A 17657-nucleotide genomic window follows, 5' to 3' on the forward strand; every position below is an offset into this window, starting at 1 on the left:
AGACAACCAACAGTCAACCAAAGATAGATAAGTGAAATAAGGTTTTTGTATCATAATCTAAAGGTTTTAAAATTTTAGATGACCTAAAAAATTAAAAGCTGCATCAGGCATATGTCTGCTTTCAGCTGCTCTGTTTAGGAAGCCTTCATCGTGACGTGTCCAGAGGATGCTAAGAACAGGTCACAGCAGCTCTCTTGATGTCCTCCTTTACAACATCCATGAATCTCCTGTGTGGTCTTTCTTCAAAAAGGATTTTGCTGCAGCACTCGTAGGAGAGTAGCCTTTAATGGTTAGTTGCCAGCTAATTTGAAAAATGCTGACACAATCAGAAATAATCAGAATCAGAATACTTTATTAATCCCGAAGGAAATTAGGGTTACAGCAGGCAGCACGCTAATGGCGCATGCGCACTTACAAAGGAACCTTCTGACCAAGTTTACACAAACATCACATTGGGGAGACATGTCAGAAAGGTAGGCTGATAGGAAAAAACCGAAAATGCATAACATGAGGTAAGAGGAGGAGAAAAAAAGACTCCACTCAGACTGAGCTCCTACTGGGAGAACAGTTTGATAACAGAAAAAACACCTCAGCACAAAAAGCACATGACTATCAATACACCATAGAAACACAAGACAAGCAACAGGGGCGGGTAAAGGGTAAGAGAGCTGGTGTAGACAGTACATCCGGTCCTGCAGCATGTCTGCGCTGGTCCAGTTGACTGCCATCTTCCCCGGTAGGGCACAAGCATCGAAGGCGTTTGGAAAGGGAGGGGGGGATCAGTGTGTGCATATCAGTGTATATGTGTGTGTGTCCAGAGTTCAGCTGAGACAGTGTCCTTCGCCCCGACAGGCTAAGTAAACAGTCTTCCAGCCAACCCAGGTGTCCTTGCATGGACATGGGGTTTGAACAGCCGGTTCCGCTTCCTTAATTCTTCGATAAGCCTGGGCCAAGCCAGCTCCGATCCGCCAGAACCCTGTTATCATGGTTCCGAACAGGTAGATATCTTCAGCAGTCAGGCTCACCCGAGCCCAGACTTCTCGTTGAGAAGGGGTGTCAATTGCATTCAGAGACCAGTTGATCAAATCCAAATCCATAATTCCTCTTTTAGGTTTTAGAGAACAGACTGTGAGAGAGTGTTCCAGGGAAAAGTAATACAAAAAAAACCACGAGACCAGACAAGGACATAAAAGGCTAAGCAGGGAAGCTAAAGGAGAGGAGGAGAGGAGAAAAAGTGCGACAGCCTTTGCTGAGAGCCAAAGACGAATGTCTTATGATAACAGTCATAAATTAGCATTACTACTATTTGTAAATAAAACATTTTAATATGTGACTAGCTAGCTATCAACTTTACCATGTTTGTTGCATTTATGAAATTAGAAAACCTAAATAATTACAATTATTTAACAGAATTTGGAAATGGCAGAATAAAATAGCTATTAGCAAATTCAGGATTACTAAACTAACTTGGTTTTAAGCATTTAGAACATTTTAGAGAATGTAAAGGATTGCTGGCAAAAATACTAAAATTAAAATTTTAAGATTTCTATGTCCATATGGGACCACTGCACTGGAATAATTGCTCTTTGGTATTTTTTTTTTATTTTTTATCTTATGTTACCTAGAAGTCAGTGCAGTGATAAATCATCAAAAATGCCAAATTAAAAGAAGGTGGTATATCTAGATATTTCAAAGGTGAGTATAAGTGACCCTAATCTAATAAAAAAGATAAAAGAGAATCATATTCCACACATGGCTTCCACGGGAGTTGTGAAGAAAACTAAGCTGGCTACGGTAACTCGATAGACACGACCAGAGCGTCAGGTTTACATGTAAAGTCAATGTAAAAGCAGATTTGCGTCGCGAAAACGCAAAAACGCTTGAAACGCGCGTCACAGCAGTGCGTCTGGCGCGTTTGACTCGCGAATAAAACCACGCGCCTCAGTTTTTGTGTTGCATTTTGTGCATACGCGGGTATCGCGTCTACCGCTCGAGTTGGAAAAATCTGAACTCCAGCGTCAATTCGCGCCGCGACAACCCATCAGGAGCCTGGTGATGTGGCTCTGACCTAGGTCAAAGGTGCAGATCCAGCCAAAGCCCTTCATGCTTCATTCAGTATGGAGGAAAGGCTAATCAACCACCCGGAGCTGTATGACACCAGCTGCTTTCTGTACCGAGACAGGAATATAAAGGACGAGCTTGGAGGAAGATATGTGAAGAGATCGGGCAACCTGGTAAGTTCATTCATTTGTCTTTAGAAATTTTTCACTGAGCCGGGGAAGCCGCACAAAAGCTAGCAAGCCACCGCTATTTTCCCACTGATGTACAAATGCTGTTCTGCTCTTATGCATGTTGTCATATAGGAATATATTTTGTTTATTAATAAACAGCACACAGTGGTCCCGCTGTTCACCCGTCACTGCTTTGCTTTTTCGCTGATTTTTTTTTTTGCACAGTACAGCATTGCATTCTGCAGCCTGATTGACAAATCTCCTCCATGTCGTGTCTCCTGCGCTTGCCAAATTTATCATGTTTGGTTTTGATAACCATCACGTCCAATAGAAAAAACAGCACAAAAACACCCATAACTATGACCTTCATTCGGAAATAGACACCTGCACCGCGAGGGAAAAAGGCGCACGAAAGTGGCGGGCAGATGAAGACAAAATGCGGCATAATAATACTTTTACGTTTTGCAATCTACAAAGGTTTGCACTTTGAGAATCAACTTGTGAGAACTGTGACTAATGTTCGTGTGTGTGTGGAAAAAAGTGTATAAAGTGCGTGGCCAGGGGCTAGTTATTCTGAGAACCCCTGCTGCAATAAAGGAGGGACCACTGTATATACTTTCTCTATGATTATTGTATTCAACCTGTTAACATTTAATACTGTATTGATAGAACCAACTGATTCTGCAGCAGAGCATCCCCTGTTGCTTCTCCTGGCTCCCCAGTCCCTGAGCTCCTGCTGCTGCACCCACAGGTATGTACAGCAAGCACTGATAGCTCTTTACTCTGTGGGATTGTCTGTGATCACCTTTACTAAATATCTACAACCAATCTGATTAGATCCTGTTTTTTTTTGTTTTTTTTTCAATGTTGAAAATGAAAATCTAGTAGCAGCCTTCTCATTTCTTTGTGTTTTGTGCTGTTTTACAGGCCCACAGAGGAGGACAGCTCTGAGGCGGATGAGGGACGGGTCCCAGGACGGTCCATCGGTGGTGGAGCTGGCCATCCTGGTGTCCCTGAAGAGTCCACACCAGTCTCCAATGGAGCATTTCCTCCTCAGCCTTGTTCCTGCTCTGGAGAGCAGCTGGTCCTTTTTATTCCTGTCTCTCTGTAAATTCTTATATTTTATATATTTATGTTTAATGATTTTCTGTTTGAGAATTTTAATATTATTTCAAATAAATTTTTATAATGACTGATGTCTCAGTTCTACTACACAGCAAATGTTGGCACACGACTTGACACATGTAGAATTTATTTCATATTATACTAATGACAAAATATACTAATACAGTGGGATGCAAAAAGTTTGGGCAACCTTGTTAATAGACATTATTTTCCTGTATAAATCGTTGGTTGTTACAATAAAACAATGTCAATCAGGTAGGAATGAAGTAAGACATTAATAGAAATAAAGAGTTGTATGTTGACATGTAGACCTTTCCTTGCTTAAATCATTGTTAATATTTTTGAAAAATTAACCCGTGATAAGACAGCTTATCATGATACAATATGCTAGATAGAACCACATAGCTAAAAGTGAACCAAACTGTTCACAATTTTATCTAGCTCTCAGTTTTAAGAAAGGCTGGTGACCCCTGTTATAGAGTCTGACAGCTGCGGGGATTATATACAAATATTCAACTATACCAGAATTAAACCAGGTCTAAATAAACAAAAAGGAGTGAGTATCACTACAAAGATTAACCCACAATGGTCCTCATACCACAGTTTGATATCAGGAAACACCGAGAGCATACACTGATATGACACCACAGCCATGCTATCATTGCAAACACTGATAACAGCATAAATCGAATTAAATCGGGACTTGATGAGTCTAGTATCACTAGAAATATTATAAACAGTCGTCTCCATACCACAGTTTGCTATCAGTAAACTCCGATGGCATTCACTGATAGCATACCACATCCATGTTAGCAGTGTATAAACAATAGTTTAGCATTTATTAGCACAAGTATCAATAAAGGACTGCCATACCGTGCAGATGGACAGGCGCTCTGCAGCTGCAGCTCCTGGAGCAAATGCTGTCATTTAGGGCGTCTGGCGCGTTTTTGTTCACGTACTATCGGCGTTTGGTGTGAACATAACTGAACACTGATGACGTTTTATTTTTGCTGTATTTATATATTCATGTTTCACTTCGAGAACTGCCACATTAGGCTATGTAATGCTACAGTTCCCTATTAAATAAAGATGAGCGACCCTCCAGGATTCCGCTGATCATAAACCAGCAGTTGTGTTGGTCTAAATTTCAAGTTTTCTACCAAGTCTTACTAAATTCATTTTAAAATACATCACCCCAGATGGGACTCGAACCCACAATCCCTGGCTTAGGAGGCCAGTGCCTTATCCATTAGGCCACTGGGGCTATATCGGCGGTAGGTTGTTATATGATTTCTAATACAATATTTTAATGCACTATCGTGACGATAAATACAGATTAAACCGTGGTGCTTGGTATATATTACGTATAACTGTAGGGCAATAGAATGGGATGGGATTACATATTGATGGACTTTCCCTTGGATCTTAAAAACGCGCTTATTAGTTAAGTCGGAAAGCAACATTTAGTAAAAACGAAGTTTTTGCAATTATTTCAGCATTTGCTCTCGTCTCTTGAATGCGCTAGCGGATGGTGCAAACCCTCTTTGATCTCCCGACTGGTGACAGCGCTTCCTGAGAAGGAACCAGCCTCGTTTGTTTTCCTCCTCCCTATTCAGCACAGTCAGGAGGAATGGTAGCCAGTTAGCTTCTCAGACAGCAGCTGTTGGATTAACTTGTTACCGCTGTTTGGCATTCGGTTGTTCTGTCACAATAATGAATTTACTGCCTTCAAATCCGCACGGGAATGGACTCCTCTATGCTGGATTTAACCAGGATCATGGTATGAAGCGTCGTGGTGGGGGGGTTTGTCCTCCCAAACGTGATTTGGGAGCATCGTTGATGCTAATCTATCACTACTGAGCCAGCGTCTTCAAATATAAAACCTAAAATAACAACTGCAGTTTTTCACGTTCACATATTGTAGTCCATTGTGAAAATATGGCTACGTGCTCTCTCTTCTTGAAACATTAACTTTAAGCGCTCAACGTTAATACTAGCTTAGGCTAACCTATCCGAAAAATAGTTAGCTTTTTTGTTTTCAGCTAACCAGTTATCGAGTCTTAATTAGAAACTAGAAAAATTGGTACAGACATGATAAAAAATGGTCGAATTCTATAACGAGGAAATTAACTAACTGATTTGTATTTAAACTTAGCACAAATGCTAATATAAGCTAAGTTTTTATCGAACTAGTCATTACTGTGACCACAACGGGTGTCAGCAAGTGTTAGCTAAGCAATGCTAACAGCTCCCTTCGGTAAATGAACGTTAAACCGACATTAATGCACCTTAATTGCATAATTTTATGTTAGCTTTCCCGGTGATCAGTTTTTCGTTATGACTGTCCATTTTCTAAAATACAGATAACATGTTGTTCATTTGTAGTTTACGTTAAATCGACATTTTCCTAGCTCCCCACCCACCAACGTTTACACAGGCCGTAAAGTTGGAGTGTGATTCTATCATAACCTTTTGTTAAAGTTACTCGTCAGCCACATTTGTGAAGATTGAAGTTAACTTATTGTTACTACACTATGGGGCCATGGCACTAAACGTCACTGTCGTCGTTGTCAACATATGATGCGGCAGTTTCATATGAATTCCAGAAGAGATCCAAACACTTTCTATATAAGGGCTGCACTTGTCTATGCATCTCATTCTTCCCAGTGTCCTCATGTAGTGCGTTCTCATTACTGTAAATCTTGAGATGACCTGATATTGTAAAGTCATTTACGAGAACCACATTGTATGGCAACAACAGTGGATTAACCTTGTGTTCATCTTGTGATTTCTGCTGTTTGACCTCGGTGTCTCTCTACAGGATGCTTTGCCTGCGGTATGGAGAATGGATTTCGTGTGTACAACACGGATCCTCTCAAAGAGAAGGAGAAACAAGGTAACATGACTGCAAAGATTGGTCATATTTTTTGTTGGTAGGGATTTTACGCCTCAGACTTTGTAAATACTATTTTCTACAGTCACTGGTTTGCTCACATACTAGATAATGGATTAGAAGAAGCAGTGTGGAAATATTAAACCATTTTAAAAAGAAGTCAGTGACAGGAAAACAGTCTTTGAAAAGAAATTCCACAAGAATTCCTTGATTTAGTTTAATTTGAAGAGGACAAATATAATAAAAATGGACTAACACTAACAATGGGCATACTTGTCTGTTCACGTGAATGGATAAGCACCCATACTTTGTTAGAAATATTAAAAAGTATCATACTTATATATGAGTATAAGTGCTGCCTTTCCAGTAAAATCCTCTACCATCATGGGCTGCAGCTGGTGACAGTAGCCCCCCTTCAGTTTTTGCAGTTCTTGATGGACATTCCTTGTGAAAGTGGATTGTCGGCTGCAGTCAAAGACTGTGGAGTTGGAGTCTATCTGATTGCAAGACTCAAGACAGTTGAGTGAAAATGAGGACCACCAAAAAAGCACCCTGAAAAGCCTGGATAGGAAGGACAGGAACTGGCTGTCTAGCAGCAAGTGACCCTAAAATAAGAGTGAGGGCATTGTCCAGTATCAGAGTACACTTGGGGAGCCTTCTTTATAGCTGGGTAACACACCCTACTAAAGTCCATGTGTGGGGAAACCCAGAGGTCTTTACATACAGCTGTCTGCATGAGAAGGCACATTGAGTGATGATATATTTTTACTTTACAGTTTGATTTAAATAATTTTCTTAGTACATAATAAATCATAAGATATGCTTTATCACAGAAGTTGGTAATTTCCTGTGTTACAGCAGTAAAAACAACACAAAAAAGCCAAACAATGTATAGCTCAATAAAATAGAGTAAGAGAAAAACAGTATCTGAGTGAAAGTCTTAGATTATTAAATCGAATGTAAACGATGAATACCATACAGTGTAGAGTTCAGTGATTTAAAACAAAGGCAAAATAATTGTTAGAACTTGGCGGATGCTGCTCACAGGAAGTCAGTGTTGTAACTGCATTGCAAGTCCTGAAACATGGAGGACATTTCACCCAGCACATGGCTAAGACAGCATGTGACCAAGCACATGACCTGCACTTCTTTAAACTCAAATTTAACTGCTTTAGGTCTGCAGTCTCTCCTTTCTCTGAGCTAACCCACAGTTAAGAGACTGCAAGCAGTGCAGTTTTTTGTTTGTTTTTTTTCTTTTTACCTACTACTGTCACTTACTGTATTTTACAGTATTTTACATTACTGCCCATTAATGTCATTTTCAGAATTCCTCGAGGGTGGGGTTGGCCACGTGGAGATGCTGTTCAGGTGTAACTATTTAGCACTAGTGGGAGGAGGCAAGAAACCCAAGTACCCAACTAACAAAGGTATGTTTTGTCAGCTTTGTTTGCTTTACTGTCAATACTGGATTTAAATCAGTCCTGTAATCTGACAAATGATCACTTTTAGATATTAAGAAAGATTCTTTTTTTTTCTGTCATACACAGTGAGAATCTCACCTGTTTGCTATTTGTACTAAAAGCCACAGATTATAAATGCATACATTCACCTGTCCACTCTGCAGCTTTTGTTCCAAAGGGTGTTAACTATGGATTTCAGTGGGATGTTGCTGTTAGTACTTAAAGTAATGTTTTGAGAAATTACAATGGAAAAGAAGCAAAACACATATCAGTTTGGTGGGATATCTCCAGGTCCAAGGCAGATAACCCTTTGTTTTACTTTTCCACCATACTTTCACATTTTGCACAGTATGACTAAGGTCTGTTAAATGCTGTATATGTTGCAACACTAAAATGCCACTTCCTGTAGAACATGCAGTATGTTTTATATATGTGACGGCTTTTTTGTTCTCCAGTGATGATCTGGGATGACCTGAAGAAGAAGACTGTCATTGAGATTGAGTTCTCAACAGAAGTAAAAGCAGTGAAACTTCGACGTGACAGGTAGCTCAGTTATTATTGCAGCAGTTTCTAATGATTTTGTTTCTCTTTTTTGTATTCTGATCTTTTTGTTTGCTGATAGCGTGGTTGTTTTTATTCACACTCCATTTTAAAAAAAGAGTAAATGAATAAAATAAAGGATCTTAACATCAGTGAGACAGGCTGATAAAGATTTAAATCCAAAAAATGAACTCTTAAATTTTGTTTTTCCTTTTTTTTGGCATTACTTAATAGTTTACATTTTTGCTTGTGTGTCGGTTGTCCCTGGTTCTTAGGATTGTGGTGGTCCTTGACTCAATGATCAAAGTGTTCACCTTTACCCACAACCCACATCAGCTACATGTGTTTGAGACCTGCTACAATCCCAAAGGTCAGTTTACCCTTTGAATAAAACTGTGACTTGCTCAAGCTATTAAACCATGCTGATTCTTTGGAAACGTATTAATCACCAAAACTGTAGTCCCAAATGTTCTACTGCTCTGGTCAAAAGAATAAGTGAAAAAAAAACTGAGCTCAGTGGCTAAAAATGTTCCTTTTGTTTAAGAGCAACAAATCTTTTTTTTTTTTTTTTGTGGAAGTACTGTTCTTCAGGTGTGTGACATTTTCAACACTTGCTCGCTTTCTCTCCTTGTCCTCCTCAGGTCTGTGTGTGCTGTGTCCGAACAGCAACAACTCTCTGTTGGCCTTTCCTGGGACGCATTCAGGCCACGTACAGATTGTGGACCTTGCCAACACAGAGAAGCCTCCAGTTGACATCCCTGCCCATGAGGGGGCACTGTGCTGCATAGCGCTCAACCTTCAGGGCACAAGAATAGCTACTGCATCAGAGAAAGTACGGACTTTAGAAAATTAAGTAAAGTAGTAGTAAAGGGACACTCCTTCAGTTGTGTATTTTGCTGTATTTCTTACTAACCTGTGTTCTGTGTTATATTTCCACAGGGGACACTCATTAGAATTTTTGACACATCTGCAGGTCAGCTCATACAGGAGCTAAGACGAGGCTCACAGGCAGCTAACATTTACTGGTAAGTGCTTAGCACAATGCTAACAGCATGAGAAACATGTCAAAATGATTAAATAATAAGTTAGCAAGCTAGCTCTGTCAATGTGGAGGGCTAGTTGCTCTACTCTGAGTTCCTGTTGAATGGCTGAACGTCTTACCCTATCTTTAAGTCAAAGACCAGCCACCCTTCAGAGAAAGCTAATATTTGCTGCTTGTATCAACAGTCTCATTCTGTGTGTAGGAACATAGACTAACCAATAAATCGACAACTTTGATTTTATGCTCAGCTTTTTGTTTATCACAGCGGACCACTACAATCTGTCTTTCAATCTCCCACTTCCCTCACTCGTGAACAAGGCGCCAAGATACTTAAGTCCTCCACAGGCAGCCGCTTGTCCTTGGCCCAGACAGGGCACTCCACCCTTTTTTGGCTGAGAACCATAACCTCAGATTTGGAAGTGTTAATTTTCCTTCCTGTCGCTTTACACTCTCCTGTGAACCGCCGTAGTGCTAGCTGGAGGTTAGCTCGAGGCTTAGAGAACCATGTCATCTGTAAAATGTAGAGATGTGATACTGAGCCCACTAAAGTTGTCTGCAACCTGGCTATGCTAGAAATTCTGTCCATAAAAATTATGAAAAGAATCAGAGAAAAAAGGCAGCTCTTGTCGAGGTCCAGCCACCCGCTGGGAATAAGTCCAGCTTGGACTTAACAATGTGGACCAAGCCATCATTGTAACTGTACAGTTATTCAATTCAATTCAATAAAACTTTATTGATCCTGAAGGTTGACCCCGAAGGAAATTGGGTTAAGGCTGCCGACCTTTGCCAGCGCCGACTTACCCTTCTGACCATACATACATTACACAAACATCACATGGGGAAGACAGGTCAGAGAGGTATAACAATGGAAAATGCACCACATGAGGAAAGATAAGGAGAAAAAAATAACTCCCCCCAGACTGAGCTCCAACAGGGAGATCAGTTTGAGAACAGAAAAAAAGACACCTCTGCACATAGCACATGAAAAAACTCTTAATACACCAAAGAAACACATGACAAGCAACAGGGGTGGGTAAAGGGTTAGAGACAGCTGAATTAGACAGTACATCCGGGCCTGCAGCCTGTGCGCTGGTCTCCTTGATCCACCGTCAGCATCGGAAGGGAATAAGCGTCGAAGGCGTTTGGAAAGGGAGGGGGGATGAGTGTGTGCATATCAGTGTATATGTATATATATGTGTGTGCGTGTCCAGAGTTCAGCTGAGACAGTGTCCTTCGCCCTGCTAGGCTAAGTAAACAGTCTTCCAGCCAACCCAGGTGGCCTTGCATGGAATGGGAAGGAACAGACTCAACACAGTCGTTATCAGAGTGTTGTTGTTCAGCTCCAGCCTTGAGACCGCCGCTGGCGCCGAGAGGGTCTCCGCATGAAGTGATGATGGTTTTTACTTTAGTGCGAACAACTCATATGAATTTCAAAGCTGTTCTAACAGTCCAACACTGGTCTCTCAATCTCCCGTTGGAGAGCCACGAGCTTTCTATGATGTTATCCAAACTTACGTTCCGTGATGTTGTCGTTCTTTTTGCTCAAAGAGCAGGTTCTGAGAACTCACGACCGCAGTGCACTTCCCCAAGATGTGATCGAATTTGCGCTCAAAGGTGTTGTTCGAGCGAGCCCCTCCAGATGTAATCCAGTTTTTCACTCAGAGGTCTTGTTCTGAGTATTCACGGCAGCCGTGCGTTCTCCAAGATCTTCTCCGTGCTGCACTCAATGAGCCCATTTTGAGAAACTCACGCCTCTTCCCATCATTTCAATCCCAGCGGGGCAGCCTTGTGGGGTTTGAACAGCCGGTTCCGCTTCCTTAATTCTTCGATAAGCCTGGGCCAAGCCAGCTCCGATCCGCCAGAACCCTGTTATCATGGTTCCGAATAGGTAGATATCTTCAGCAGTCAGCCTCACCCGAGCCCAGACTTCTCGTTGAGAAGGGGTGTCAATTGAGCCGAGCCGAGGTACCCATCACTGCCTGTTGCCTTTTAATGAATGCAGCTCCAGACTGGAACGCAGCTCCTGTTCAAGAGACTGGTTCTAGGGTCCTAGCTTGAGTTGAACACTGAATATTATCTAGCCAGTGCCTTTCACCCTGACACACTGCCTCAAGTTCCTTTCCCACCAAAAGGTGAGGTTCCTTGTCCTAGCCCAGCCTCTATAGCCAGGGATTGGACTGAACAGGGCACCTGACAATATGCAGAATGGGCAGTATGGTCCCTCCTGCTGGTGATGAGTCTACAGGAGGGATTCCCATATAATTTGGTCTTAGGAAGAAATCAGGGTATGGGCTGTACTGTTTTGAAAGCTTTAACTATATCTTTCAGTGCCTGTCTAGCAAAGCTTTAATGGAATGTACTTACTGTGTCGCACACTCATTAATAGAGCAACCAGTTTGCAGGTTTTACTTTGTCCCTCTGTGTATCTGAGTCACTGAAAGTGTGTTATTTTCTTGGTCTACTGTCTTTTCAGCATTAATTTTAATCAGGACGCGTCCCTCATCTGTGTGTCCAGTGACCATGGCACAGTGCACATATTTGCTGCAGAGGACCCAAAAAGGAACAAACAGTCAAGGTTGGTCTTTGCTTAAGTGTTTCTTTTTTCTGAACTTGGATGATGAGAAGAATCTGTTGCGTAGTAATTAAATCCGATGCAGTGTTATAAACATAAAGCCTAAAACACCCTGTTTATCTTTGTCTCTGCAGCTTGGCCTCAGCCAGCTTCCTGCCTAAATATTTCAGCTCTAAGTGGAGCTTCTCCAAGTTCCAGGTCCCCTCAGGCTCTCCCTGTGTGTGTGCCTTTGGAACAGAGCCCAATGCCGTCATAGGTAGGTTCCAGACACATGTGATATTTTCTGTAATGTCCAACTCATCGTCTGATCATGTAACAGTGTTTGACAGTTGCAGACGAGGACAGAATTATTACCCCAACCTGTTAAACAGAGTGAATGCTTTCTAACAGCTTTTCCAAACACCCTAGTTTGATTTGGATGTTTGCATTTTTCTACTTTGCACACAGAAACAAGAATATTCAGTTTTGCTCCTGACTGCTTCAGGTTTTCTTTCAAAATCTTCACATATCCTTTTTTCTTCATGATTCCTTCTACCTTGTTAGATTCCCAGTTCCAGATGCACTGAAGCATCCCCAATACCTCCACCGTGTTTCACTCTGTGGGGCAGTGCTCCATAGGTTAGATGCCTCTTCCTTGTTTCTCCAAACATAAGCAGCGTCTCTGTGGCCACAAAGCTCTAGTTTAATATCATCTGACCAGCAGAATGGGGAGGGATGGCACTGATTTTAGTCTGTTTTACACAGCAACTCTGGATGGCTATAACAAAATATCGTCTTAAAATGTATTTTTATTGTAGCTAGCTTATTGTCTCTCTATATCTTTCTTTTAAAAACATTTTAGTTTATGTTCTGGACTTCTCTCTTTTCCTCCTCACACTCAGCTCCAGACACGTTAACATTTCCTCATAGATTGTAGTTCCACAAATGACTTCAGCTCTAAGCGTTTCAGCTAAGGCTCAAGTGCTGCTCTCATTAAAAAACAGCTTGATTACACACATGTTGTTTCATGGCTTAATCCATGGACGAAAAACTTGCTTTAAGTGTTTGGTTCTTTTATCTTCAACTGTCAAAACAAAGCCCATAGCATCATAATGGATATTCAGGGTGCCCTGAAGATCATGGTTCCACAAGAACAGCTGAAGACTCTGCCTCAGTTCTACTTTTGGAAATTCTAGGACCCATATGTCAGCCTGCAGTCTAAAAGTGAAGTGCTATACTGGGTTTATTTACTAATATACGATGAAATCTGTGCTATATGATTGGTGGGGCTGATCGTTCAAGACTCTGTATGTGAGGAATAAGATGAACAAAAATGGGTGTCTTGGACAGTTTGCTATGATTTTATTTCATGTTGTGTCCTAATTGCCTAAACCTGATGTTGCGTTTGAGAGAGCTCATTAGATCACAACAAACGTTTGAATTTATTGGTCTTTTCTCACTCTTGTGAGATTGACTTGTATGGGCACAAAGCGCACAATCAGTCACTGAGTTTTAGTTGTACTGCTGCTTCTCTGGCTCTCTTCCATGGTGTGTCTTTGTCCCGTCTTCCTTCCTTCACCCCAAGCTGGTCATGGTAGATGGCCGCACCTCCATGAGCCTGGTTTTTCTGGAGGTTTCTTCCTGTTTAAAGGGAGTTTTTCCTTCCCACTGTTGGCAAAGCGCTCGCTAATAGGGGGTCATATGATCGTTGGGGTTTTCTCTGCTTCCTCTGTATTATTGTAGAGTCTTTACATAACATAAGTTATAGATGCTGTCATTTTACACATTTTAGTTTTGCCTATTTTTGCCTCTTTTCCACTAGAACCCACTCAACTCTGTTCTGCTTGTTTGTAGCTTTCAATTACAATTGAACACCACCTTGAGTCGTTATGGCAAGGCAGACTATTTTCTTCATTGCCAGGTTTAAAAGTGGCAGGTTTGATTCTTGTGATGGAGGCACTCTCATGACTCATTCAGTGACATCACTACTAGGTACCTGGTAAGGTGCTACCACCTAATGGAAAACCCTAAAAGCCAAGTAGAGTCAAGTAAATAGGCCTTTGTGAAATTGGTACCCATCAGCTATTCACCTTCTCTTCCTGGAAACTAGCTAGTGCCTGATTCACTGAGGAGCAGTGTTTGGTCATGTCTGACTTTTGTTGTGATTTGGCGCTATATAAATAAAATTGAATTGAATAGTCTGTCAATCATGAAAAAGCAACATTTTGTAATTTTTATAACTTCCTAATCTGATGTAGTACCATGTGGTGAATTCTGTGTGTGGTATTGGTACAAACACTCATTTTTAATTTTTTTCTCCTTCTCCTCAATTTATAGCTATTTGTGCTGATGGCAGCTACTACAAGTTTCTGTTCAACCAAAAAGGAGAGTGTTCCAGAGATGTGTATGCCCAGTTCCTGGAGATGACCGATGAGAAAATATGACCTTTGACCTCTCTTCAGACTTCCTATTAAACAACCTGTTTTGTTTTTCTCTACAGTCTTTTTATTTTCAAGGCAGTTAGAGAAGTTTTTTGTTTCACTTCTCGCTATCTTGACAGACTCTGTAAAAAGAGCATTAAATGAAGGGAGAACAAGGAAAAAGAAAAAAGGAATTTTTTGGGGTGGGAGGGGGCCTCTATGGAAAGGTGGTTGGCTGGAGGTATGAACAGTGATTCAGATTTCATCGACCTGCACTGAGGGACACGGACGATTTCCTCCTAAACAAAACACAAGGGGAATATAAAAGACAAAGTTATTTTTTGAAAGGACAACTTGCCGCTTTTTAAGACGTCTTCCGAGGAATTTACAAAGGATGGATATTTTTAATCACACAGATGATTCTGATAGTTAGAATGAGAATTTAGAGATTTTTGTCAACTAACACCACCTGACCTAACAATAGGGAGTGCCTCTGAAACTGGAGAGAATCTGTATGTGTGCACATATTGTTGTCTCATATATATCAAGTATTTGTGTATACTAGTGTACCATACTAAGCGTTTAAAAGCAGGATCAGAATGAAGATGACTGTTTTTCTTCACTTTGGTCTTAATTATCTGCAGAAACATCTACAGCCCCAAACAGAATGCCACCTTAGTATTACTAAATTTTCTTGTAGACATTGTATATACACAACCTGCCAGACAGAACTTCTACTCACAAACTGTACAGAATAGTAGCAAAAGAAATCACTCGTCCTTGACATTGTGCAATACATAATTTCCTTAATTATTATTTTTTGTTTTGTTTTGCAGATTTTTTTTATATTTGCCTGATCAACACAGCTTAAAGAATTTGGCATATTTGTAAATAGTTATCTACCTTCTTGTTGAGTGAAGAGTGATACATGTCTGTATGGTAAATGTGAAGCTACAGAACACAGCTGGTTAGCTTTAGCTTAGCATAAGGTCTGGATGAAGGTGTCTAAGTCTGTCAATCAGTGCTTTTCAGTTTGTTTAAACAAAAGGGTAAAAATAACACATTTTGTCACTGTTACTTACACCACTTTGGTTAGTAGTAGTAGTTTTGTTGCCATAGGAACATATTGACATGTCAGCTTTGTTGACTGATTGTAGCAAACGACATGACATTTTTTTAATGGCACTAATTTTTCACAAATGGAAAGAAGGAAAATTATTGGTTGTTATTAAAAGAGTTTAAAAGAGTTTCCCGGGCACTAAAGGTAAAAACAAAAGTTCCAGCAAAATTGATACTTTCTCAGTTGGTTTGGCCCACATTTTGCACTTTGACAATAAATACATTTAGTTCTTGTTACAAACTCAAAAAGAGGATGACAGAAGACTAGTTGACTGTAATTTCTCTATATAGAAACTAGCAGAGTTTTTCCTGTTTAAACTTATGCTAATTTAAGGTAACTGGCTTCTAGTCTTAGCATCCCATTTACCCGATAGATAATGAAGCCTTGGCATTCAAGTGACTCAGCATTATCTCCACATTTTGATTATTTATTTATTTATTTAATTTGTTCAGTTTGTGAAAGCAAAGTCCTTTTTCTTTTCTTTTTTTTCAAAGTGGGAGTTCAGTGAAAAGAGTAATACTCTTAAGTCTGTACGGTGAATCAAAAGCTTTGGCTGGTAGCAGTTTAGCTAAGTAAAGCAGAAAGAGTGGAAATAATTAGCACAGCTTTGTTGAAAAGTAAAACAAGTCACTAACCAGCCCTTCTAATAAACACCTTCTAGTTCAGTAATTGAGGTCATGAAACAACTTTAAGTGTTCAAATAGAAAATTTATTTTTGCATGTGTATAATATAAAAAAGAAAAAGCTAACTAGCTGCTAGCCTTAGTTTTCTGTTTACCTCTAGAATATTCAAATCTTTTTGCAAAAAATCCACATTTACCAAAATGCTGAAATGTTAAAAGTGAATGTTGAGTGAATGTTTCTGCCACAACAGGGAGCTTAATAGCCAAACAAATATATTTCCTTAATAAATAACAAAAAAAAGTTTGCTAGCAGCAGCTGAGATCAACTGTAACATTTAAAATTTGCTTTAAGAATGCACTTGTATTCAATATTCAGCCCAGTATGATTAATCAGAAATGTCCCTAAAGATCACCACGTTATTTTTGGTAAAAGTAACTTCACCTCTTCACTCTGAAGCTAATTCAGCTAATGCAAAGTGAAGTGCTGTGTTGTTTGTTGGGCCATAAATTCAAATTCAAATTTTATTTGTCACGTACACAGTCATACACAGTACGATATGTAGTGAAATGCTTGGACAACTGCTCGTGACCTAAAGAAAACAAAAAAGGAAAAGGCTATGAATAAGATAGGAAATAAATATGAAAAATTAAAAAGGGTAAATTTAACTAGGAAGGAATAAAATATAAATTAAGGTTAAAAATGAAATAACTGTACAACACAAATTAGAATGAAGGGTAAGATCTCACTCGGCCAGCTCGGATCCGGAGTTAAAAACTTCGAATTGTGAGTATATTGTATACCAATAGAAACAAGAGTGTCACTGTCATACCTAATGTACCCAATGGTGATGATTTTGCCGATTTAGAAACGCTGAAAACTAACTTAAAAAACAAAGATAAAGAAAAAGTGGTCGGAGCAGTCGTGACGGCAGCCGACCTCACCGGCGCCATCTTTCATTCATTCATAAATGGGACATCTCAGTGTGGATCCAACTCGGTTGAACTTATATAAGCCACGCTGTTAATGGGTGCTGTTTCCCCCCCTCTCTCTCCATTTGTCAGCTGCTTGACAACATTTTGTTGATTCATTGCAAAATTTACATCACGTGTGTCACTTTTTGGGTCGCATTGTACTTTTGTAGGTGTAACGCTGAATATACACGGGACTTGGCGGGTACTGACTACAGGAGGGATGCTGCACAAACTGAAAAGCCAACCTGCTTCTTACACACGCAGAATGATTGTAAAACCTGCATTTAAATTTGTGAATAAAATTTTTAAAATTTTTCAGTTATAATAATGTGCTGTTTCATGCCTACTGTGACGTGGAAACCACATGTAACACACTGAATCTGTGTAACTGTTGACTGTCTTACTGCTGTTTTTAATCACATCAGCACTGGCCCTGCAGCTAACTAATATTTTAAGGATACATTTGGTAACAAGATCAGCATTTTGGGCACAAAATTTACTAAAAAGTGTGCGAATTGGAAAGTCATAGAAGTATGGATACATTTTAAAAATTGTGTAACTTGAAGCTTTGAATAATGGCCAGAGCAGAGGTTGCACTACAAAGGCAACTTTGTGTCAAACTAATCCCTATAGTATGATAAAGTTAAGTATTTAAATTGCCTGGCAACATGACCTGGAGC

The 17657-nt window shown here is 40.1% G+C and overlaps 1 protein-coding gene, 1 long non-coding RNA gene and 1 other non-coding gene across 3 annotated transcripts; 2 read left to right on the plus strand and 1 right to left on the minus strand.

Annotated features, from left to right (window-relative positions):
* Window positions 1–655: 655 nt before the first annotated feature.
* On the plus strand, window positions 656–3322 carry LOC146663046 (uncharacterized). The gene is made up of 3 exons (XR_014912899.1): window positions 656–2234; window positions 2901–2982; window positions 3159–3322. It is a non-coding gene; the product is annotated as an uncharacterized LOC146663046 (long non-coding RNA).
* Window positions 3323–4547: 1225 nt separating this feature from the next.
* On the minus strand, window positions 4548–4620 carry trnar-ccu (transfer RNA arginine (anticodon CCU)). The gene has a single exon. It is a non-coding gene; the product is annotated as a tRNA-Arg (tRNA).
* Window positions 4621–4923: 303 nt separating this feature from the next.
* Window positions 4924–14381, plus strand: wdr45b (WD repeat domain 45B). Its single transcript, XM_085415643.1, has 10 exons — window positions 4924–5136; window positions 6178–6252; window positions 7575–7676; window positions 8165–8252; window positions 8525–8619; window positions 8891–9081; window positions 9189–9274; window positions 11765–11866; window positions 11998–12119; window positions 14180–14381. Exons 1-10 carry the CDS (start codon window positions 5070–5072, stop codon window positions 14284–14286), a joined length of 1035 nt encoding a protein of 344 aa, XP_085271769.1. The 5' UTR covers window positions 4924–5069; the 3' UTR covers window positions 14287–14381.
* The last annotated feature ends 3276 nt before the right edge of the window (window positions 14382–17657 follow it).

Source organism: Rhamphochromis longiceps, linkage group LG8 (assembly GCF_057381845.1).
Source record: "Rhamphochromis longiceps isolate RC_006_pf linkage group LG8, R_longiceps_female_GT1.1, whole genome shotgun sequence".
Classification (NCBI taxonomy): Eukaryota; Metazoa; Chordata; class Actinopteri; order Cichliformes; family Cichlidae; genus Rhamphochromis; species Rhamphochromis longiceps.